The sequence below is a fragment of the Lycium barbarum genome, chromosome 5 (assembly GCF_019175385.1).
Source record: "Lycium barbarum isolate Lr01 chromosome 5, ASM1917538v2, whole genome shotgun sequence".
Classification (NCBI taxonomy): domain Eukaryota; kingdom Viridiplantae; phylum Streptophyta; class Magnoliopsida; order Solanales; family Solanaceae; genus Lycium; species Lycium barbarum.
In genome coordinates, this window is record NC_083341.1 from 14,948,802 (window position 1) to 14,973,852 (window position 25,051).

Genomic DNA, 25,051 nt, shown 5'->3' on the forward strand with positions numbered 1-25,051 from the left:
ATCAAGTTGATCAAATTCATTCCTCCAGCTGAATTTGGGAGACACACTCTATGCCAAGAAACAAGAGCTTTTTTAGTTATGGTGTTTACCCCATACCAGATAAAACTTCTACAATATGCATTTATAGCCTTCATGACTTTGGCAGGAAGAACAAAAAGTTGAGCCCAGTAGGATTGGACTCCAAAGATGATGGATTTTAAAAGTTGGATCCTGCCCGCATAGGACAATTGTTTGGCTGTCCAAGAGGAGATTTTTGCTACCACTTTCCCAATCAATGGCTGCCGCTGTAAGACGTTCAATTTCTTAGTAATGAGCGGAACCCCCAAATACTTGAAAGGGAGAGTCCCTTGACCATATCCCAGATGGCTAATGATACTTTGAGCATCAGCTGCTTGTAGCCCTACCGAATACACTAAACTTTTGGACAGGTTAGGCTGGAGGCCAGATGCTCTAGAAAACCGGAGGAACTTAGCATGCAGTGTAGTGATGGATTTTTAGTCTCCTCTGGCAAATAAAAGGAGGTCATCTGCAAAACATAGATGAGTAATTCCAAGTTTTGCACACTTAGGGGGGGGGGGGGTATTTGTAAGTCTTATCTTCTTGAAGCTCAGCTGGGCTTCTATTTAAATACTCCATTGTTATGGCAAAAAGATAAGGTGAAATAGGGTCTCTTTGCCTCAGTCCTTTTGGTGCATCAAATGGAGGAGAAGGTTCTAGATTTATAAGAATGAAATTGACTGAGGCCACACATCCAAAGATCCGTTGCAAGAACTTCTCAGGAAAACCAATCCCTTCCATGAACTATCTAAGATAAGGCCATTCTATAGAGTCATGGGCCTTTTGAAGGTCAACTTTGACCATGCATCTTGGGGAAATATGTTTCCTTGTATAAGATTTTACCAACTCATGTGCCAATATAACACTGTCAGCTACCTTCCTGCTTGGAATAAACCCTGATTGTGCATTGGATATAATAGAGGGCATCACCTTTTGGAGTTTGCTAGTTAATATTTTAGCTATCAATTTGTATAAAACAGTACAACAGGCTATGAGGTCTGTATACCTTGATGTTTGCAGGGTTAGGAACTTTAGGGAGTACGGTGATTGCAGTGCAATTGACTGCTTTCAACAGCCTACCAGTGCAAAAGAAATCAAGAATAGCTTCAGTTACCTCATTATGGATCACTGGCCATGCTTTTTTATAAAAGCAAGCATTATACCCATCGACCCCCGATACTTTATCATCACCTATGTCACAAAGAGCAACATACATTTCTGAAGATGTAACTTGGCCACATTGACCTAGTTGTTGTTGATGAGTTAGTACAGGGCCCTTCTTCATTGTTATCATATTGACAGCTTCAAAGTGATAGGCAGTAGTACCTATCAGGGATTTGTAAAAGTTGACTATCTCCAATTGTATAGTAGCTGGCTTATGCAATACAGTACCACCAAGACTAGTGATGGTTGTGATATGATTTCTCTACTTTCTTTCCTTAATCACTGCTGAGAAGTATTTATTATTTGTATCCCCCAATTTAATCCAACTAGCTCTAGATTTCTGTTGTAGCACCTGCTCCTCAATTAAATACCATTGTTCTAACTGCTGCAAAGTATGTTGTTCAAGATCAGCTAAAGTATCTGAATAGCTAATGGCCATATGATCTTGAACAGTCTTCAATATAGCCTGGCAGCGTTGATCTTTTCAGTTATTCCTTTGAATTCTTCATTGTTCAGGTTTCTAAAAGCAACTATCAAGGCTTTAAGTTTCATCAAAACACCTTTCATTGGTACCCTATTCAGTTTTCTACCCTAGCCTTCTTCCATTAGCCTTAAGAAGGATGAGTGTTCAGCCCAAACATTGAAGAATTTAAAAGGCACCTTAGTAGCTTGCTTATCCACTTTAATGTTCATAACTAAAGGGGAGTGATCAAATATGTGGGGCTATTTAAAATCTACCATTAAATGGCCTTGGTGAAGCATCCATTCAGAATTACCCAAAGCTCTATCCTATATGCTGCATATTCTATCTCATTCTCTTTGTTTGTTGGTCCAAGTGTAATACTCACCTCTTCAATGCACTTCTGTTAAGTTGAGGGCCTGAACACAATCTTGAAAATCCTGTATTTTTGCATTTGTAATAGGTGCACCATATAACCTGTCTTGCACACTTAGTATCGCATTGAAATCACCCCATAACAGCCAAGGGATAGTAGTTTGTTGAGCACTATCACACAACTAGTGCCAGAGTTCTTTCCTATGCTTAACAGTATTGAATGCATAAACAATAATCATACAGCATGCCAATGAAGTGTGTCTACATGTTACCTTGACATGAATAAATTGGGCTGAACTTTCCAAGAATGTGACTTGATAACATGTGTCATCCTACAACAACCATTCTCTTCCACTTCTAGCATGAGTATAGTTGTGGAGACTTAGCCAAGTTGGTGCTATTTTCTTGGTAATTTTTGGAGCTTTATTCTCTTTGACTCTTGTTTCCACTATCCCAGCAAGTTTTTGTAACGACCCGTTTGGTCGTTATAGTTCTTTCAGCGTTTTCGCCCATTCTCGAGCATTGATTAGCTCGCTTTTGACCTGAAGGGACCGCTGATATGCTTCTTGGGGTGCCTAGAACGAATTCGGGCAACTTTAGTGAAAATATAGTCTTAAAGTGAAAAATGATTGACCCAAAGTTGACTTTTGGGAAAACGGATCTTTTCCGGAATTCCATCAATTTCGAGAGGTCCGGATGGTTGTTTAGAATCTGTATGGGTATTTGGTTAGGCTTCGAATGCAGCCGGATGCATTTCGGGACTTAGGATGGGAAATTGGAATTAAGGCCTCGGGGGTGACTCGGTCAACGAGGCCTCCGTTGAAAGTTTCAAGACCACGAGCGCGTTCGCAGCGTAATTTTGTATGGGTCTGTGTGTTTTGTTTGTGAGCAGATGGCCTCGGAAATAACCCGAGATTTCAATTGGAGATTTAGCAATTTTGGGGATTTCTGGTATCTGGTGCCCGCAACGGCGGCACCAGAGCCACCCTAGCGGCACTGCTATGGCGGTGTGATAACCACTAGAGCGGCCATATGTGATGTTGGCCGAACCGATATGGCGGTAACGCCGCCGTAGCGGCATTCCAACTGCTGCGGCGGTGACGGGCAAGTTATATTTCATTAAAGGTGTCTTAAATAAGTCTTAGACCCTTATTATTTCATATCTCGATATTGGAGCTTAGAGAAACTATTCTTGGAGATAATTTGAAGAAATTCTTGGAGGTAAACTTTGCCGAATCCTTTACTCTTCCTAAATCACAATCATCTTAGATTTTCCCCTTCCCTTTAACAATCCCTTAGAGATGGAATTTGAGAGAGGGTTTTAGAAGAACATTCCCCTAGATTATAAATAATAAATTGGTAATGCTCATGATAGATATTGAATAATTTAAGCTTATTAAGCCTTTATCTTCCACTTTTAACATTAAATTTCAGATTTAGAGACATAGGGTTTATACCCAATTTGGGGGTTTTTGCTTGAAATCAGATTTAGGCCAATTCTTGAGTTAAATCAATAATTAGTGGTTGGGTTATGATCACCTAGTACTTAATTTGGTGTTTTGCCTGCGAATTTCCTGTTTTGCCCTTGTGGGCCCGTTTTCCCAATTTCTAGGGTTAAAATGGACCTAGTTGATATCATAGCAATCTTAGTATCATTCTTCATGATTTCTAATATAGAATTCGATTATGCTTAGACTACTTTGGTTCTGAGCTTCAGAGGAAGGGCAAAACAAAAGAGTGGCTTGTTGGTGTTGCAGTCCAAGTAGGTTATGGTTTACCTTTATTGAGACTTCGTATAGTGAATCACATATTTAGACTATAATGTCGGAGACAACATGTGAACCTTCGGGTATGAAGTTGGGATGGATATTGCCTTAGGTTGGGCCCTGATGTATGTTGCGACTGGCCACCCCGTTAAGTGTGCTTGATCGTTCCATTTTGATAGTTGATGTCACGTGTAGTTGGTAGATATCGAGTTCTGTTTTATCGTCTTGATTTGGATAGAATTGACATACCCGTGATTGGTATATGTACTTGGCTATATCGCTGGCGTACCCACTGTTGGTACCGGATTTATTGATATATGTTGGCATACCCACTGTTGGTATTGTGATGTGATACTTGTTGGCATACCCACTGTTGGTATTGTGATGTGATACTTGTTGGCATACCCCGTTATGGTACTTGTGATATTTAACTTGATTGATTTACATATGCATTGCACGCATTCTCTCATATTCATGCATGGCCGATACCTGGTGATGATCCGGTATCGTTGATTGAGCGAAACTGATATTTGATAAATATTTTACCTGAGTGATTGTAAAAAGGTCTATGTCCGAAGATCCATTCTGGAATCATTGATTATATGAAACTGATATTTTGATGAACTCTTTTACTTGAGTGATTGTGAGAAGGCTGATGTCCGAGGTTCAATTCTGGAATCGTTGATTGTGTGAAATTGATATAGACAGGCTCTTTTACTTGAGTGACTATGAGATGGTGGATGTCTGATGAGCTATTCCTGCATCGTTGTTGTATGGCCGATTCTGATGTTATTCCGGAATCGTTGTTAGTGCATGGACTCCGCGAGTCCCCCAGGGTGGTGCCACTGAGACTCCCCCTGTGAGCAATTAGCCAGGGTCACGTCTGTCTGTTGGGAAAAGATTCGGGATAGGTGGCACTTAGACTTCGCGAGTCACGCTGGGTTGTGCTACCGAGACGTCGATATTTCTGTCTGGAGTACATGTGTATACCTCATTTGCATGGCATGGCATCACATTCATACTATTATTGCATTATGACTTGATTGAGATGTTGTGATGATTGGATTGTGATGTTTCTATTATGATGATGGATCGTGATGATTCTATTGTGGTGATTGGATTGGATCGGATACGTTCGGACTTGACAAATTTGGGTTAGATGCTTATGTAGGCGATGATGGATATCTGGTTGTGATTATATTGTCTTATACTTGCTAGATTCCTTGTTTATCTGCTTTATCTTCTGAATTGTGTTAACTATACTTAGTTGGCCGATGATGCCTACCAGTACCGTTGATTGTACTGACCTGCACTTGCTACATTCTTTTATGAATACAGAGTACCAGGTCGGATCTACTTCTCTGACCCGTGGTTGATCGACTCTTCAGCTTCCACTCGAGTTTTTCAGGGTGAGCATCGCGTCCGCTGACCTTGAAGACTCTCCTATTACTTATGTCTTGCTTTCCATTCTGAGACATGATTTGAGACTACTTATGTATTATTATTCAGACTTTTAATATTCGGATTTAGATGCTCTTGTATGACCAGATCAAATACTGGGTGGATTTCATTTACTTCCGCACTTGTTGGTATTATATTATATTATATTATATTTGTGAGACTTACGTTATTTTACTTTCTTCCGCTATCTTTTATTATTTGTGAAGTTGAGTTAAGGGTTCGCCTACCGAGGTGGGAAAGGTAGGTGCCCGCACGACTCAGTGAAAATGGGTCGTGACAAGTTTATTCTCTAATCTTTCAGGTAGTTACTCAACTCTTTTTGCTTATACACTTTGTTGAGCTCCCTGATGTTCCACACCGGCCAATTCATTGACAAATATGGAATCCTCCCCCTTCTCCTAGGGGCAATAGACTAGTTATCACTTGTTCACTCATTACCAGCTGATTACTAGTGTTCTTATCCCGATCCTGTATTACCTTAGATTTTCCTCTAGGTGATTGACCAGAAAGCACAGCTTGTAACTATTCTGATTATCAGCAAGTGGTGGTATAGGACTCTTAATTATACTTGTGTGAGGAACTGCATCGCTATTCTGATACAGAACTGGTTGTATTTGCGTCTGCTCCCCTTCAGCTTGCTGCGCCAAATTTGAATTAGTTTCTAATGTTTAACCTATCCCACCATTGCTAGAAGTTAGCTGACTTGGTGTTGTCTCAACAGGCTGCTCCTGGGCAGGTTTACTAACCCAAGTTTGAGCATTCCTCCTTCTCCTTCTTGGTCGAAGTTGGGGAGGCACTGGCCTTACTTCAGGTGGACATTGGTGCCCTAGCTGTAAGCATTTTGTACATAAAATAGGTTTCCAATCATAGATGATATCCTGCTCAAATTCACTACCAAATGGGCCTAAGAATGCAATTTTTTCTGGTAGGGGCTTAGTGATATTAACCTCTACTAGAATCCTAGCAAAGGAAATTCTATTCCTCTTTGCAGTACATGTATCAGCAAACAGTGGCTTACCAATAGCACTTGCTACCCTACCCAATGAATCATCACTCCAATAGCTGACAGGCAGATTTGGGAATTTTATCCACAGAGGGATCTCAGAGAGAAATTCCTCATTTAAGTAAAAGTATGGTTTCCACATCTTGAGGATGATAGGCTTGTTGTTAATGGTATACGGCCCCGCAACTAGTACCTCATTCGGATCATCCATATCTTGAAATTTAACAACATAGTAACCATCCTCATGAAGATATAGATCTGGCTCAGCAACAGTAGGCCACATCTGATTCATATATCTAGCCATCTGCCTATAGCCTGGGTTCTTACCAACTACATAAGCAATTAATGAGCATTTCCACTTTTGTGCTTCAGATTCTACCTCTTGCTTATCCAATTTCACCACAACTTTCCCAACAACAATCTCAGGTGGGATATATTTCAGAGCTAGTCCATTTTGTGCTACTCTATTACCAGCAAATAAATTGGTCCATGGTGCTTTGGGTAATGGAATAGTATAATCTACCTGAGTTGTGGCTGCTGCATTTATCTTCGGGGCAGATCCCAACTGGTCTGCTTGATTGTTCTCTGGCTGATTAGATATAGAAATCGGTGACGGTACTGAGACGGCAACCTCGCCTAAATCCTTCATTGGTGGCGTTTGAGAACTCGATTGGGAAACATTGGACATCTGCAACAGTTTAGCTGCTCATCGCAAAGTTTCCGCTTGTACATCTTTGCCGGAAAGTACAGTTGTGTTTGTCATAGCAGGGGTAACAACTTCCTGCTTAATCATCGGCGCTGGGGTTTGATTATAGTATCTAGCACTTACTGAGCTTCCTATGGTGATGATAGGTATCTTTCGTGGTATGCCTCGCCTGCCTTTCCCTTTTCCGGCCATTTTCCACTGGTCGGCGCACGTTATCAGTACCTACATCGACGGCTCGAAGAGAGAGAAAGTTTTTTTTTTGTCAAAGCTGGTCTCAATTTTAATTATGAGAATGTAAACTTTTTTTTTTGGGTAAAGTAACTTGTATTTCAATATTATATGTAGTAAGTATGTATATATGTATGTACATGCATGTGTGTATATTTAAGTTCCACTTCTCTCTTATTCCGTTTTGTTTATATAAATAAACAAGTTTTGGTTGTCACTAATGGAATAATTCTTAAATTGTAATAAAATTCATTTTTAAAAATTTGCCTCTATTTTTAATTGTTTTTACATTACATGCATATAAATATATTTATAAAGTTATTATGACCTGTTAATTTTCACTTGTATAAATAAATATTAAAGTTTTTTTTTTTAAACTGATAAAGTTTTGATTATTTTTAATAAAGCTAATTTATTTTATTTTAGAACATCATTAACTTATAGACTCAATTAGTATTTCTCACTTTTTTCTTCACCTAGAACTAAAAGATAATATTTATTTTTTATAAGAAATTGTTATACATAAATTTAGAAAATGAAAAATATCATGATTAAAAATGTAAAAAAAGAAGACAAAAAATGACAATGTAAGGGTAAAATAGGCATTTAAAAGAGTCAATTAGTATAAAAATGGGAGAATGTCTATTGTTCAAAGTTGAGGAGGGAGTTTGATTTTTAACACATATTTAGGGGTGTAAATGATTTTCACCCAAAAAAAAAAAAAGAATAGATGTTTCGTGACTGAAACAGAACTCACTTGATTAACTGATTAGAGTTTGAAAAATTAACCAAATAGTTATTTTAATATATAACCAAATAATATTTTAATAATAATTTTTTAAAAGAAAAAGTATTGATGTCCGAACCGGCTCATAACCATCCGAATTAGTGCTGAAATATTAAATGTAGGAGTAGTTTTTTTATTTTACACGCCGCTTAAGAAATATTTTCTCCGGATCAAAAAGAGTGTCTACTTGGTTATTTACAAATTCTTAAGAAAATACTAACTCCTAGAAAAATAAATAGGTAATTTGACTAAATTGTCCCTAATTAAATAGGTATTGGGATTTGATCACATAGCACTTAATAGGGGCAAATCTGAAAAAATAAGGTTAATTCTTTCTCGATTTGATAAGTGGACACTCTTTTTCACCCAAGAAAAAAAGGCTAAGTAGACATTCTTTTTTATCCGGAGCGAGTATTAATTACCAAGGGTATTTGACCTACTTTGCTCTTATTTATGTCTAAATTATAATCTCTCTTTATTAAATGACTATTCTATTTACGTGTCATCTCTATTAATGACAAAATTTTACTATGGATAAAATAGAGAAAAATTAATTAATTATGTCTTAAACTTCTAAAATGATAAATAATTGAAATAACTATTTTTAGTAATCATGACAGATAATTTGAGACAGAGGGAGTACCTAAGAAGCTAAACTCGGTGTTTTTGTATGGACCATATATCTTACTTCACAACAAGACAAAGTGGACGTATATGGCATTTTTATTGGTCAAACAATTACATTTACACTACTAGGGAGATGCATTTTTCCCTACAAACGTTCTGTTGAAAATCTCTTTCTGATGGAAAGTCAAACAAAATAATTTTCACGATCCATCAGAAATTAGCGTATTTTTCGTATAAAAAATGGTTTTACGAACAACCGGTCAAAAGTTCTTTAAAATTTAACTCGTTGGTAACATTTCGAAAATTCCCTTTTTTTCAGTAGTATAGCGCAGCATTTCCAGGTGGACTATCCATCCTCGTCCTGAGAAGGGGTAAAATTTCATTTCGACAAAGACTTTTTTTTATTTATTTATTTCTCACCCGGTGTCCAGTACCCTCATTAAAGTCTGATTATATTCGAATTCGCGCCGCGTAGGGCTCTATTCGGGGGGAAGCACTCCCTACCAAAAAAAATTCTATACCCAGGGCTCGAACCCGAAATCTCTAATTAAGAGAGGAGCAGCCCCATCCGCTGAATCACATCCTTTGGTGGTGACAAAGACTTTTTTTTTTTTTTTTTGTAGCACTGTAAATAATACTATTGACAAACAAAAGAACAACTTAAAGAGCAGCTAACTCGCAACTACCTTCCAGCAAGCAGAAAGACCTCTTTTATTCCCCTAATAAATACAATAATGGTATGGTCCCGGCCAGAAGGATATCTACAGATTAATTATGATCAAGACCCAACTCCATTAAAGTCACTCACTAATTAAAGCATGCTGTTGGGAAAATAATGGATATCTGCAAGTTACACAAATTAATGTATACTCCCCTCTAATTTATTGTCACATAGTTTGATTGAACACAAATTTTAAGGAAAAAATAAAAAAATTTGAAACTTATGATTTTAAGCATTTCATAACATTTGTGTGGCCCTAAAAGTTTTTCATTAAGGATGTGATTGGTAAGGAGGAAAATGTTTTCTAATTCCATTTTTGGTTAGCCAAAATATTTGAAAAACATTTTATCTAGGAAAACAATTTTTTAAAAAATAAGGAAAATGTCTTTTCTCGTAAGAAGTAGAAAAAACAAGTTTCATAAGTGATATTTCAAACGCATTGTCTTCTCCCACCCCAAAACACCCCCAATCTCCACTCCTTGACCACGCCGCCACCCCCGACCAGACTCCCCATCCCATTCACCCTTGTAGTCAGAGGCGAAGTTACAGTGCAACATGGGGGTTCGGACGAACCCAATAATTTCTATATAAACCCTGTATTAGTAGTAGAAAATCCAATGAACTAATATTTATATACTACGTGCGAACCCACTACAAATATATTGGTTGGCTCAGTGGTGTGAAAGCGGCAAGCAAAAACCCTTTGTTCTCTATGAGCTGTGGGTGGGGAAGTGCATCAGTACGTAAGTTTTTTTTTTTTCTATAATGTTGATTCTTTTTTAAGTTTATTTTATAAAACAAAACATAAAGTTGATAATCAACCCAATTTTAATTTAAAAAGTAGCTCATTTTAATCAACCCATTTTTAATTTAAAAAGTAGCTAATTTTACTAGTAGAAAAATAGCTCATTAATCAGGTTGACACCAAAAAAATTACATTAGAAAAACAAACCGAACAAAACTAATTCGGTTTGGTGTTGGTACACACATTCGAATATCCGAAAATCGAAGAACTGAACCGAAGTTTGAAAAAAAAGGAGTCGTACGTCCACCTGTACTTGTTCGTTTGACGGCTATTATACATTAGCTTGAAGTTGTTGTCCTGGCTTAAAATTTCGAACCAACAAACCTCAAATCTTGGCTCCGCCTCTGCTTGTAGTTTTTTCCTAGATTATATATAAATCCACAATGTTGTTTTGCTTACTCATGCAAGAAAAATCACTTATTATTCAAACAAATATTTTTGAGGATAACATTGTTTATGAGAGACATTTCCTTCATACCAAACACATCCTAAGAATAAAATGAAAAGTTTAAATAAAATTATTTTTAAATTTAGAAAGCTATTATCTTTTTGAAGGATTAAAAAGAAAATAGTGCCACGTAAATCGGAACGAAAGGAGTAATAAATACATGATGAGCAGTTGCTCTCAAGACATTCAGCTCCAAAGAAAAATAACTTGACTACGAAAAACAGAGAGCTATAGTTATATGGAAAATAACCAATATGAGAAGAAGCCCAGAGTTCTCTGCCTCCATGGCCATGGAAGCAGTGCTGAAATATTGAAGAAAGAATTGGTTCTTGGTTGGCCAGAAACTGTTCTTGAAAAGCTGGATCTGGTGTTCTTGAATGGACCTTTTTTACTTCAAGAAAAAGTGGATGTTCATGGCATTTTTCATCCACCTTACTATGAATGGTTCCAAGCTGATAAGGTTCTCTCTCAACTATTCCTCTCCTTTATTGATACACTAGAATAAAACTAAAATTAGTTGTAAACTTCGTTGCTAATCTCTCGCTAAATTCGACACTATTCTATTGCTAAATAAAATTAGCGAAAGATTTTATTGTTTAGCTATAAAATTTGTCCATCGCTAATTCAATTTTTTTACTAGAGATACTTTCTATTGGATGCCCATGCTCATGAAGGGTGATTGTAAGCACTTTGTTTAGGGACCACAGACCACTAATACTATGAGATAGTGGCGTAGCCAGAACTTTTGGCAAGCGATATCTATATATATTAGGTGAACTTCTTCATTGTAAAGTATCATATTAAAAGAAAGATTATTCATATCATATTAATAAAACACTATACAAGCATCTCATGACTTTTTTTTTTTTTTTTAACATTTATTGATAACAATTGTTAAAATATGAAACAGAGCTTTGGCTTAATAGTTTAGGAAATTCTTGCTCCAGAGATTGATTAGAAATCATACAACTTTTATTATTATTTGCTACTGAAGTTCAAATATCTTAAAATCATATGCCAATGTTGGAGCTCGAATCCCAAATCTAACTTCCCAAAATGAACCACTTGCATAAGGTATATACTTATTGTCATCGGGTGTTTATGACAACTCAGTGAAGTTAACCTTAGCAGTCAAAAATTAAAGTGAAAATATTTGTTACTTAACCACGTTCTAGTGATAAATATGTATGTAAAAAATACACTTCCTGCATTGAAGGAGGCTATTATGCATTAATTTACATTTCTTGTGTAAAAGATGAAAATTCTAATTAATTCATTGAGTTTGTGATGGTGAATATTTTAATTCTAAATCTTCCACTGATTTGGTATTACAAATTATCTTGTAGGACTTCAAAAAAATTTACAAATTTGAAGAATGTGTTCAATATGTAGAAGCTAACATGGAGAAGTATGGACCATTTGATGGTGTTCTAGGTTTCTCTCAGGTAACTATATATTACTATTCCCTTTTGGGATTCTTAGATTAATTAATCAAAATATTCATTCTATAATTACTTTATATAATTTTTGTCCTCTGTTTAGGGAGCAATTTTAACTGCATCAATGCCTGGAATGCAAAGGGAAAGAGTGGCTCTGACTAAAGTCCCAAAAATAAAATTTGTGATCATAATATCAGGGGCTAAATTTGGAGGGATTCAATTTGGATGCCCAAGTCTTGCTGCTAATGCATTTTCATCTCCAATTGAGTGTCCATCTCTGCACTTCATAGGTACTTTCCATGGCCATTATTCCATTAATTAATAATTGGCCATCACATTTTCCTTTTTTTGCTCCGTCAGTGGGGGAGGTAGCAAGTAATATGAATTCATCTGAATTTAATAGTTCTGGTTCAGATCCTAATATAGGTATTAAAAAATTGCTAAGCAAGTAAAAAGAAATAATGTTTCAAGCTCAGTGAATCAAATATGTTGCGGTAGGATCTCGAACTCGAACTCAAAAGGTTCAATCCCGGAGTTGCCTCTGTCGACTCCATATCTCCTTGTTATTTGTGTTGGGATTGAAACAACCTGGTGTCATGCGGAAACTATCAAAACAAATTTTCAACGACGATAAATAAAAAATAAAAGAAAAAATATATCAAAAAGAGAATATCATAATGTGGTTTGGTCAATTGATCAAATTCATATGAGAAGAAGAGATGAACAATGTACTGAATAAAAGAAACCACAAATATATCGAAAGAATAAGTTTTTCCTGTAGATGTGACTCTCCAATCCTAAAGGATTACATTGTCGGTAATTGATATATGAAAAGTGAGAAGGGAAGATCCTCAATTTATAGAGGTCCAAGACATTAGCCAAATATGAAAGAGATTTATATTTTTCTTTTAGAAAAAGTAAGAAATCAATTATGGTGTCTTTCCTTCAATAAAAAGAAAAATCCAAATAAGATAAGAAAATCAAGTCAAACTCTAACAATTTGGTTGTTCTACCACTCCAACAAATTAAATAGCAAAAACTTTACTAAGAAACAAATATTATTTGGTGAAAAAAATATATATATCGAGTAAATATTACTAACTTCACACGGAGTTTATTTAAGGAACGAAGAATTTTTTACAACAGTTTGTAAGTTGGATATACATTTGAAATTTGTCAAAATTTAGTAGGTTTCGGTAATGAAAAGTTGATTTTCCCAGTTGAAATGATTTTGTAGGAAAGTTAGATTATTGAAAGAAGGTAATTCTCCTCACTGTGTTCCTTGACAACAGGTCAGTAATATACAAAGATTGCTTAGCATAATCCTAGGCTATAATAAAGGTAACTAAATATACACCTAACAATAAAGGTAACTAAATATACTCCTAACATATATACAGAGATAATGAAAGATCATTACTATATTTACATATATTCTAACACACCCCCGCAATCGAAGCGGAAGGTTTGCGGACTCTTAGACTGTCCCGAAAATCTTCAAATAGAACCAAAGGAAGACCTTTAGTAAATATATCCGCGATCTGATAGCGCGATGGGACATGTAAGACACGTACATGACCACGAGCAACTTGTTCATGGACGAAATGAATATCCATCTCGATATGCTTAGTGCGTTGATGTTGAACAGGATTTCCAGATAGATATATGGCACTAACATTATCACAATATACCAATGTAGCCTTTTTTATTGGACAATGAAGTTCTAGAAGAAGATTTCGTAGCCAACAAGACTCAGAAACTACATTGGCTACCCCTCGATATTCGGCCTCCGTACTAGATCGAGACATAGTGGCCTGCCGCTTGGCGAACCAAGAGATGAGATTATCACCAACAAAAACACAATAACCAGAAGTCGAACGCCTGGTATCCGAACATCCACCTCTATCTGCATCTGTATACGAAATGAGAGTGGTGGTTTGAGATGGATAAAGATGCAAGCCATGATCAAGGGTGCCCTTAATATAGCGCATAATGTGTTTGAGAGCATTCATGTGGACCTCCATCGGGTTATGCATGAATAGACAAATTTGTTGCACAGCATACGAAATGTCTGGTCACGTGAAAGTAAGATATTGCAGTGCACCTGCCAGGCTGCGATTATGGTGAGGTAGAAATAGCACTTAACTTCGGTTTGGCGTCAACCGGAGTGGTACTTGGCCTACAAGATGACATGCTAGCCCGTTCGATGATCTCTTCGGCATACTTCTTTTGAGATAAAAATAAACCACATGCATGACGAGTAACAGCTATTCCCAAGAAATAACTCAGTGGTCCCAAATCCTTCATAGCAAATTCGGAGCTGAGAAGTGTCATGATAGACTTTCGAAGATCATCAGAGGAGCTAGTCAATATTATATCATCCACATACAAAAGAAGGTAAGCCATATCAATACATTTACGGTAGATGAAAAGAGAATGATCAGCCTTGTTGTGGGTGAAACAAATACTAGAAACATAGTCGGCAAATCGTTTGTACCAGGCTCGGGGAGTTTGCTTGAGACCATATAAGGACTTCTTTAGTAAACAGACATAGTCAGATGTGTTGGGTCTCGAAAACCCCTGGGTTGATGCATGTAGACAGTTTCCTTGAGTTCACCATGTAAGAAAGCATTTTTCACATCAAGTTGGTGAATAGGCCATGCTTTAGAGAGAGCTAGACTGAGAACAGTGCAGATGGTTGCCGGTTTCACCACCGAGCTAAAAGTATTGCCACAATCCACGCCAACCTGTTGAGTTTTGCCATCACCTACAAGTCGGGCTTTATGCCTCTCAAAGGAACCGTCAACGTTTTCTTTATGTCTAAAAATCCACATAGATCGAATTACATTGACATTAGGTGGGCGGGGCACCAAATCCCACGTCTTATTTTTAATAAGAGCTTTATATTCATCTTCCATAGCCATTTTCCAATACGGGTCATGTAGGGCAGACATGAGGTTACGAGGAAGAGGGGATTTGGAAGCATGAGTAAGGAAGCTGTATTTTGGGTTAGGCTTGACAATCCCATGTTGACTCCTAGTAAATGGTTTTTGGGCTGGAAAATGACAGTGGACTGTCGTGCTTGGGCCGGAGATGTGTTGCTCAGAAGCGGGATTGGACTTTGCAGCATGGTGTAATGGGCTGCTGGGAGGCGGGCTATTTTGTGGACCTCTGGAAACTATCGTGGGCTGAATAGTGGGACTGGTGGCAGCATTTGAGGGAGAGAGAGTGCGGGCCGTGGGTGGTGGGCTGCTAGGACGAATGGGCAGTGGAGTAAGGTTGCTGGAAGTTGGGCTTGTTTGTGAGGTTAAGTGGTGGATCACATAAGGAGAGGGGATTGCTTTGACAGATGATTGTACCCACCCCCTTATAGGCTTCAGTGAGGCCGGCTACCATTTCAAGGACGAGGCTGTTGTTTGAGACTGGAGCACCTATGTTATTGAGTTGATTGGATAGAATCTTGAGTCGTTGACAATACGCGGAAGCATTAGGGAAGTCCTCCATAATGGTGTGAGAAAATTCATGCTCAAGAGTGACGGCTCGAGAGTTTTTGTTGTCCTGGAATATGTCACGCAGCCTATTCCAAGCATCCATGGCCGTGGAGTCAGGTTCAATGATAGTATGCAATAGGTCAGTAGAGATGGTAGCATAAATCCATTGAAGAACCGGGGCATCAAGAGTCGACCATAGCTCTTTTTCAGCATCGGTTTTGGGTACCTTCTCTTTCCCTGATTCCGATGGAATGATATGGTGGAGGACTCTGTTGGATTTTGCGTGAATTTTGAAGAGTTCCGGCCACGTTGCATATTGGACGTTTTCCATCTCGAGAGTAATGGAGATGTGATTTTTTATGTTTGAGACAGCCAAAGCTGGGTGGAAAAAGGATTTGGTGGAATCAGAGGAGGAGGAGTCAGTCATGGTGGCTGATAAGATGAGAAAGAAGGTGAAGATGACGCAGGGCTTAGCAGAAGAGAGAAGAGCAGAGTCGTGCCCTAGTCTGATACCATGAAAGAAGGTAATTCTCCTCACTGTGTTCCTTGACAGCGGGTCAATAATATACAAAGATTGCTTAGCATAATCCTAGGCTATAATAAAGGTAACTAAATATACACCTAACAATAAAGGTAACTAAATATACTCCTAACAATAAAGGTAACTAAATATACTCCTAACATATTTACAGAGATAATGAAAGATCATTACTATATTTACATATATTCTAACAATTATGTTCGGCCATTTTATTTTTACAAAAAAATAAAAAATAAAAAATAAAGAGACTTTTATATTAGTTTTGTAACATTAATGATCATTTAAGTAATTAACTCGAATCTGCGACTTAAGTAGCACAAAAAAAGAAAAGTTGAACCAAAGTAGTACAGAAAAAAAAAGCACATAAATAGTATTCACGCACGAAATTCGTGCGTGAATGTAATGATGCCATTATCCTTTCCTTTTTCTTCTGTGTAGTACACTTCTACATATAATAATAAGTGATCCATAGGTTATGCATACATCCATTCTTCTTCATTATGCATTTTTATTACACCTTTTTTATTTAGACACTTAAGTTTTAATTTAACAAGTATCTTTTTATTTTTTGGGGATTGAATAAGCATCTTAACTATAGTTAAAAGGCTAAATTATTGAGAAGTACTTTTAACTTTTGTTATTAAAAAAGGAAGAAGCTATCTCTCCACAATGTTTGGTATTATATCATTAACTACATAACAAAACACATATATACAAGGTTGCCACATATCCAACTTATAAGCAACTTATAAGCCAATCCACACGGGCTCTAACTCATTTAATACGTAATTTATGATTTTTAAAGGATTTTGAAAAAAACATGACATAAAATATGGTTACTCTAAAATATTTATTGCTATTTAAAATTCCAATCATATAAATCATATATTTTGGGTGGGTGAAAGTAGATTCGAATTTAGAATGTTGAGACCCGTACTACAATCATATACAAAATTAAATACAAAAAAAAAAAAATTATTTCAGCCCATCCTAACGCCCGCCCGAGTTTTTTTTTTTTTTTTTTTAATAATAAAAGTTAAAAGTACTTCTCAATAATCTAGCCAATTAGAAAATGTAATTAATGATATAATACCAAACATTGTGGAGAGATAGCTTCTTCTTTTTTTAATAACAAAAGTTAAAAGTACTTCTCAATAATTTAGCTTTTTAACTATAGTTAAGATGCTTATTCAATCCCCAAAAAATAAAAAGATACTTGTTAAATTAAAACTTAAGTGTCTAAATAAAAAAGGTGTAATAAAAATGCATAATGAAGAAGAATGGATGTATGCATAACCTATGGATCACTTATTATTATATGTAGAAGTGTACTACACAGAAGAAAAAGAAAAAGATAATGGCATCATTACATTCACGCACGAATTTCGTGCGTGAAAGGCCCAAAGTGCATTTTTTGCAGTTTGGTCCTTTCACGCACGAAGTGCGTGCGTGAATATTATTTATGTGCTTTTTTTTTCTGTACTACTTTGGTTCAACTTTTCTTTTTTTGTGCTACTTAAGTCGCGGATTCAATTAACTCCTTTCTAATTTGAAAGATATCCTTCTTTGTTCTGATATTACTATATAATATAAGAGGGAATGTGAGGACTTTTGTAGTCCTCACAAGAGTTTCCCAAATTTTTAAAAACTTTTTAATTAATTACTTTTATGTCCTAATTTTATTTATTTAAGTAAATTTTTTTATTTTTTATTTTTAAGGTCTACTTTTCAAAAGCTATCGAACCTGGGGACTTTTGTAGTCCTCACAATAATTTCTAATTCTTTTAAAAAAAAAATAATTAATTACTTTTAGGTCCTAATCTTATTTATTTAAGTCAATTTTTTTATTTTTTATTTTTAAGGTCTACTTTTCAAAAGTTATCGAACCTTCTACCTCATTTTTCATGTTCTTTGATTTTCTGGTTCGTGTTCGATATCCGCATTTAAGCCCAATTAATCTAGATAATTAGCACTGTATCGCGCCTATTCGGAGGGAACGCTTCCTTCAAAGATTTTTTCCATATCCATGTTCGAACCCCTAATCCCTAATTAAGAGAGGAGCAGCTCCATCCGCTGCACAAGTTAAATTATGTATTTGTCTTAAAAGTTCATTAACTATGTATAGATTATTTATTTAGAACTAAATAACTTCAGAAAATTAGGATACATAAGTTATAAATGTCAAATTCTGGCTCCGCATTTGATTTGAAGTAAATAATTTTATCAAAATGGAAGTTAAAATATTAAAGCAGTGGAATGAAAATTTTGCTTTTATATAATTACCCACTTGTGGGACTACAATGGGTATATGGTTGTTGTTGTACACTTGTACTAACACAGATTATATTGTTTTAGTTAAAATATCTACTTTTATATCTTGAGTTGCACGGGCCTCACATAACTAGTGTGTTGTATAGGTGAGAAGGAAACCGGAAAGCCAAACGAAGAAGAACTTGTGAAGTGCTTCGCGAATCCTGTTGTGATTCATCACCCAGAGGGCCACAAAGTACCAAACCTAGGTAATTCATTAAATTCCCGGAAACAAAGAGAAATTAAGAGTTAATTACTTGGATAATCATCCATATTATACAAATAACTTAGTAAGATTTTATTTTATTTATACCAACAAAATCATTCATAAAATAACTCCTAGTACATGGAAGAAATTAAAAAATAATATAAATGGTCCCACAAGTTTGAAAGTAAATTTAAAATTGTCCTATAAATATTTATCAGAATTAAGCATTTTATATCTCCGGTTAATATATATTCTTTTACTTGAAAGCACCGACTGCTATATATGTAGGTGACATTTTGCAAAATCATTCACTTTCTTTACTACTATTAATAAGTTTGAAAGTTTTGTAAACTACAAATATTGATATTGAAATTCGATACTAACACTTTCTCCATTTAATTTTATGTTACCAAATTAAGATAACTATAGACAATTACATGTTATTGTAGTTTATCTTAGTCAGATTGTGCAAAATAGTTGTCCAGATTTTCATCATTTTCCGTGATTATGTTTCAGACGCTGAAAGCATGAAAACTGTGAGCATTCATAAACAAGGTGAAGAAAATCAAAGTGCCATTGCAGGGGAACTCCCAACTGTAACTCTTTCTTCTCCACAGAGTTAGCAAATGTACTTGTGATTTGTGAATTATATTAAAATTTAAATCCATTTAGTTGAAGACAAATTAATAAACGTCAATTTGAATTGGCTTTTCACATTTTGATGTATTTGAGTGTGAGTTCTTTACTTAAAAGACATAATTTTCTATAGTGTAGTTTAATTGGTCATAACACTTTATTTACATCTTTTTGGTATATCAACGGTTATTTTTTTTAGGGAGTTATGTGTAATTGTTTTATAAGTGACTTTTTCTCTATATATTCTTATTATACCACTAGGAGATAACATTTTAATGCGAAGCTACAATCTGACCGCTCAAGCAAAAATATTTACATTCGCTAGCCAATATACATATTAGGTGTGTACATGAACCGGATTAGTTCGGGTTTTTTAAATACCAAACCAAACTAATTGCATCGGGTTTTAAATCTATAAACCAAACCAAACCAACAAAAGTCAATTTTTTCAACCTCGGATTTTCTCGGTTTTTTCGAGTTGCTCGGGTTTTTCGGGTTTTTCGGATTTTTTTTCGGCAAAGTCTTCATACAAAACATATAACTTGTACTTCAAATATTTCTTTAGTCCTAGTAAGATACGACTATCTAATTAAGATATTATTTAAGAAAATAACACAAAATGTGAGATGAGAGCCGACATTGTACTAAAATATTCAACAACAAAAAAGTAATGATAAAATCGCATAAAATAAAATGATCATAATCTAAAAGTATTAAGTCATGCTATAATAAATACAACCAATTTATAAGGCATATAGAAAATGATCATAATCTAAAAGTACTAAGTCCATGCTAAAATAAGTAAGGCTAATAAGTATTAATTACATGACTAGATATTAAAGAAAAAAAATAACATATAGTTATGTATTTTCACTATTTTAGAATTGATTTCTTTTGTTAGCATTAGTTTTTTTTTTTTTTTTTTTTTTTTTTTTTTTTTTTTTTTTTGTCATTCCTAGTATTTTTGTTTTAGCATTAGTATGAATTTGATTTTTGTTGAGTTACTAACTTATAGGGGCTATAAATCTTATTGGATTATTCAGAATTCTAAATCCAAACTTGAAATAATATATTAAAAGAATAAAAACTATGAAAAAGTTTAAGAAATATTTATAAATAAACATTTTTGTGTATAAAATATTTTTGAAATTTTATATATGTAATGTCGGGTTGGTTTGGTTCGGTTTGACTTTTTTTTTAGTTAAAACCAAACCAAACCAATAGCGGTCTGCTTTTTCTCTCAAAAACCAAACCAAGTCAAATCAAACCGTTAGTCAGATTTTTTATTTGGATTATCGGTTTCCTTTGTACACCCATAATACATATATTCCTATCATGTATGCTTTATATATTGGGCTTTAGTGTTAATAATCCTCTGGGATTCGTATTGGATTGGAGTGGGCTCATACAGGGCCGTTAGAGGGTCATTTGCACGATTGTTTTCAAAGGCACTGGTCTTTAATTTTCGGCCTTCACTAAAAATCACTTGGTTTTCTGGTTAGAACCCCGTTCAGTAAAAAAAAAAAAAATTAAAAAAATCTCAAGGTAGAGTTTGGATAGCTACCTCAGGCAGAGTTTCAAAGGTGAAGGCAAAACTTTGCCTTCAGGCAATTTTTTTTTTTTCTTAGTTGAAATTTTACAAACCTCTGCCTTAAGGCCTATCTTTTGTCTGAATAGGCCTAATTTTGGGTAAAAATTTGCCTTAAGGCCTAGCTTTTGCTCGAATAGGCCTAACTTTGCTACAAACCTTTACCTTGCGATTTTTTTTTTTACTTAGCTGGGGTTCGAACCTAGAACCTCGGAGTATTAAGCGAAGGTCAAAAATTAAAGACCACAAATTTGAGGGACAAAAATTAAAGACCAATGCCTTTGAAGCACAATCCGCACAAAAAAAAAATGCCATTAGACGTGTGACTTCAATTAGTATGTGATTGGGGCTTGTACGGGATTTGAGTGGGCTCATACAGGCCCATTAGATGTGTGATTTCAATTAGTATGTGATTGGTGCTGATTAACTCAAGGTAAAATTAACAAAATGACTACCTTTTGGTAGTTTCCTATCATTTATAGCTACCTTTTAAAAATTACCATTTGTAGCTATGTTTTCCCAAACTAAGGTATTTTTTCGGATGTATTTGATGCTTATAAATACATAGTAAACACAGTAAAAAATAAAACATATCTCTTGATTTAAGGCCATAACGGTGGGATCAATTAATTAGCTATTAATTAGTATTTTTTACCATACCCTTCCACAAAATTAGATTTTAGATTACCTTTCCATAACCATTTTCTATTCCTCCATCCAATCTTCAACATTCAAACATAAAAAAATAAAAAAATAAAATTTGAAAATATTCAACAGCCAATATATTTGAAGTTTTCAATATTGATTCTTGATTTACCCATGTATTTGATAGCATAACCGATGTATTTGAAGTTTCCAATCAAACCCCATGTATTTTATATTAAATCTCATGTATTTGTGTGAGTAACAATTTGCATCACCCATGTATTTTAGCGGTAATGTATTTGAAGTTTTCAATGTTGATTTCGTTTTGATTTACACATGTATTTGATAGCATAACCAATGTATTTGAAGTTACCAATCAAACCCCATGTATTTTTATATTAAATCTCATGTATTTGTGTGAGAAACAATTTGCATCACACATGTATTTGATGGATTAATTTGAACAAAATACACAAATATATAGAAAACTTACAATGTATTTTCGTCACTCATGTATTTGAAACTAGATGAACTGATGGAATTAGTTTGAACAAAATACACAAAAATATAGAAAAGCTTACATAAATACACCACCAACCACAATAATTGGTAGATATATCATAGAACATACACAAATACATATATTTTTCATCTTCTCAAAACCCTAAAAAAACACCAAAAAAACTCTAGCCACAGATCAAATGCAACTCGGTCCAAATTTATGGGCACTGATCCACAGCCCAAAAGTCTTGGCATTTATAGCTACAACTTGCCCACAATGGGAGATAAGCCCACAGCCATAATGAATGATCATTCTAGTTGGAACATCATTCACATAAAAAAGAAAATGGAAAGGTTAATTGTCTTCTTATGTTTTTGATTTGTCCACAAAGCTTGAAATCATGGAAACTAAAAAATTTTGAGAGGGCCGGCCACCACCCGTGGTGGTGGTGGTGGTTGATAGAAGGAGAGAGAGAATTTTTTAGGGATTTGAGAAATGAAAAATCTGAAATGGGTAGTGAGTGAGAATAGAGAAAGTAAAAAAATTATGAAAAAAGAGAGAGAATGGTAATGTATATTAAGTGATTAATATTGTTACCATTAAAAGGGGGATATGGGATTAGGGGTGCTAAATTTTAGGTGTATTTGTGCACCAGTAACTGAAAGTTACTGTGTAGTTATATTAGTTAAATTCAAAAAGCATTTAGTTATTATTAGTAATTAAAACAAAAGGTAGTTAATATCACTAAGTATGTACTAAAAGTAGCTATAACACGTAATTTTTCCTTAACTCAATCAGCAGCCCATTTAACATTTAAACTCAATATAAACTTATAAGTCACACAAATATAACTTTTTGAAATGGTAATTAAAAAGATTATAACTACTTTCTAAAAATTACATAAATACAACTTATTCAAAATTTTAACTTTTTAATTACAAAAATACAACTTCTTACTAATAATTAATTTTTGGAGTTACTACTGTTAATGCATATCCACTTTTTATTTTCTCTTTCTCTCTCACCCCTCACACCCCCCCTCCCCCGCAAAAAAAAAAAAATCTATGAAAAGGGCATGAGAGAGAATGTAATTTTCCAAAAAACAAAACAAAATCAACTTCAAATCCCATATTGCATCCACCATTTTAAAAAGTTTTTTTTTTCTTTCATTTCTTCCTCTTTATTCTTTTTTTTTTTAATTATTATTTTCACTCGATGACTGATGCAATTATTTTTTTGTGACTAAAAGAAATTTTTTGAATATACTAATATTAAGAAAAGTACGTGAAAAGATATATTATATGGTATAAGAAAAGTACATGAAAATATACCTAAAAAAGCACATGGTATATTCAAATTGGAAAATTTAACTAAACAAATCGTAACAAAATATTTGTGGATATAATAGTAGAAATTAGTATGTTTTAGTTTGTATACTATATATATAGTATATAATATAATGCTACCTTTTGTGTATATAGTATATGATATTACTATACACCTGATGGCTCATATATAAATATATTACTATACGTGCCAATCAATTCTACTCTACAATAACATATATAGTATACAATATACAATATATAGATGGAATAATATATATACTTGTTCAAAAGATTTTATATACATAAATATATATCAGATACAATAATATACTTGTTAATGAATTAACTTTTTTTTTTAATTAAAATTCATGAATTAGCTTGCTAGTAGATTGTGCTGGAGCTTTTTTAGGTAAGCAATTATTGTGTTTTATATGAATTTAATTATCTTATTACCAATATAGGGTATCTCCTTATTTTTACCTTTTTATTCATAACAATAATCTCCTTGTTTTTAGCTTTAAGTTGCATAATTTGTTTTATCTAAATTAGTTGTATATTATCTATTTAACTCTTAGATATCTTGTATTTATGAAACTTTCCCTTTGTTTTTATCAACCCATTATAACCACCTTCCACATGATTTTAACTTTTATTAGCCAGTCAAATAGTTAGGAGTAATTGTAGGATTTTGATTCTAATCACAATTTTTTAGGGGTTAGGATACATACATAATCTAATTACATCATTATCCCTTTAAACAGGGATACCTATATATCTCTTTATGTATATCTCTCCATCTCACACAGTTTTTTCAATCAATGAAATTTTACTTCAGATTTTTTTTTTGTTCAATTTTCTCTAGTCAAGAAGGCTTCTCACAAGAGTACAAAGACATGCAGAGAAATAAGAATAAACCTATCTCTTTGGATGCTATGGATGACGATTTCTTGTCGGATTTTGAACATCAATTATACCATGAAGTGATTTATACACTAGATATTCAGTCCCTTTTAAACAGACATAAGCTATGATTTGAATTAATCAGGATGGCTGGTACCATTTACACGATCCCAAGAAAGAAATAAGTATATTGAGAATTTTCAGGTAGTGAAAATAATACCTTCTAATCAGTCAAGCTAAGACATTTTTGTTTTTTCCCCTTATCTGTTATCTATTCAGAGGTTTTAGCGGATAAGTGAAAAAAAGGATATTGTAATACTATTTTAAGGCTATTTTATTTTAAACATGCTTCTAGGGCTACAAAAAGTAATGGCCTAGTGTATACGTTTTTTTTTCCCTTTTAGAAAAGTGGATAATCGTTGGAATTGTAGAAATATATGAGGAATCCCCTCGTATCTATACTTTTAAGCTTCCATTTACATGTGTCCTTCTTCCATTGTTTTTTTTAAAACACCAAAAATCGGCAGTGATACTTCACTTTCTCCCACCAAGGCATAACTCCAACTGTCAATTATTTACTGGAACCAATGTTACGTCTACTATATGTTGGGTAAGCCAGCTCAATGGAACTCTTAATGTACTGTGATAATATTCATTTTAGGTCAAGCCCGCACATTTTTTTTAAAGCCTCACATCATTAAGAACAATTCGAAATATAATTGTAGCTTTTGTTTCTTTTCAACTATTAATATTAGATTTTGTTCGCACACCCAACAATCCCTTTCTCGAACTAAATTCCACATAACCCGTATACTCGTGAGTTTATTTGGAAATTAACTGTATGTCATCTTCATC

The 25,051-nt window shown here is 34.5% G+C and overlaps 1 protein-coding gene across 2 annotated transcripts; it reads left to right on the top strand.

Annotated features, from left to right (window-relative positions):
- Positions 1-10,731: 10,731 nt before the first annotated feature.
- Positions 10,732-19,431, top strand: LOC132640541 (esterase FUS5-like). 2 transcript variants are annotated; one of them, XM_060357154.1, is made up of 5 exons: positions 10,755-11,068; positions 11,955-12,053; positions 12,151-12,337; positions 18,497-18,598; positions 19,114-19,431. In XM_060357154.1, exons 1-5 carry the CDS (start codon positions 10,847-10,849, stop codon positions 19,218-19,220), a joined length of 717 nt encoding a protein of 238 aa, XP_060213137.1. In that variant the 5' UTR covers positions 10,755-10,846; the 3' UTR covers positions 19,221-19,431. The 2 variants fall into 2 exon arrangements, with proteins under 2 accessions (XP_060213138.1, XP_060213137.1); XM_060357155.1 differs by lacking the exon at positions 18,497-18,598 and having other exon boundaries at positions 10,732-11,068.
- Positions 19,432-25,051: the final 5,620 nt, after the last annotated feature.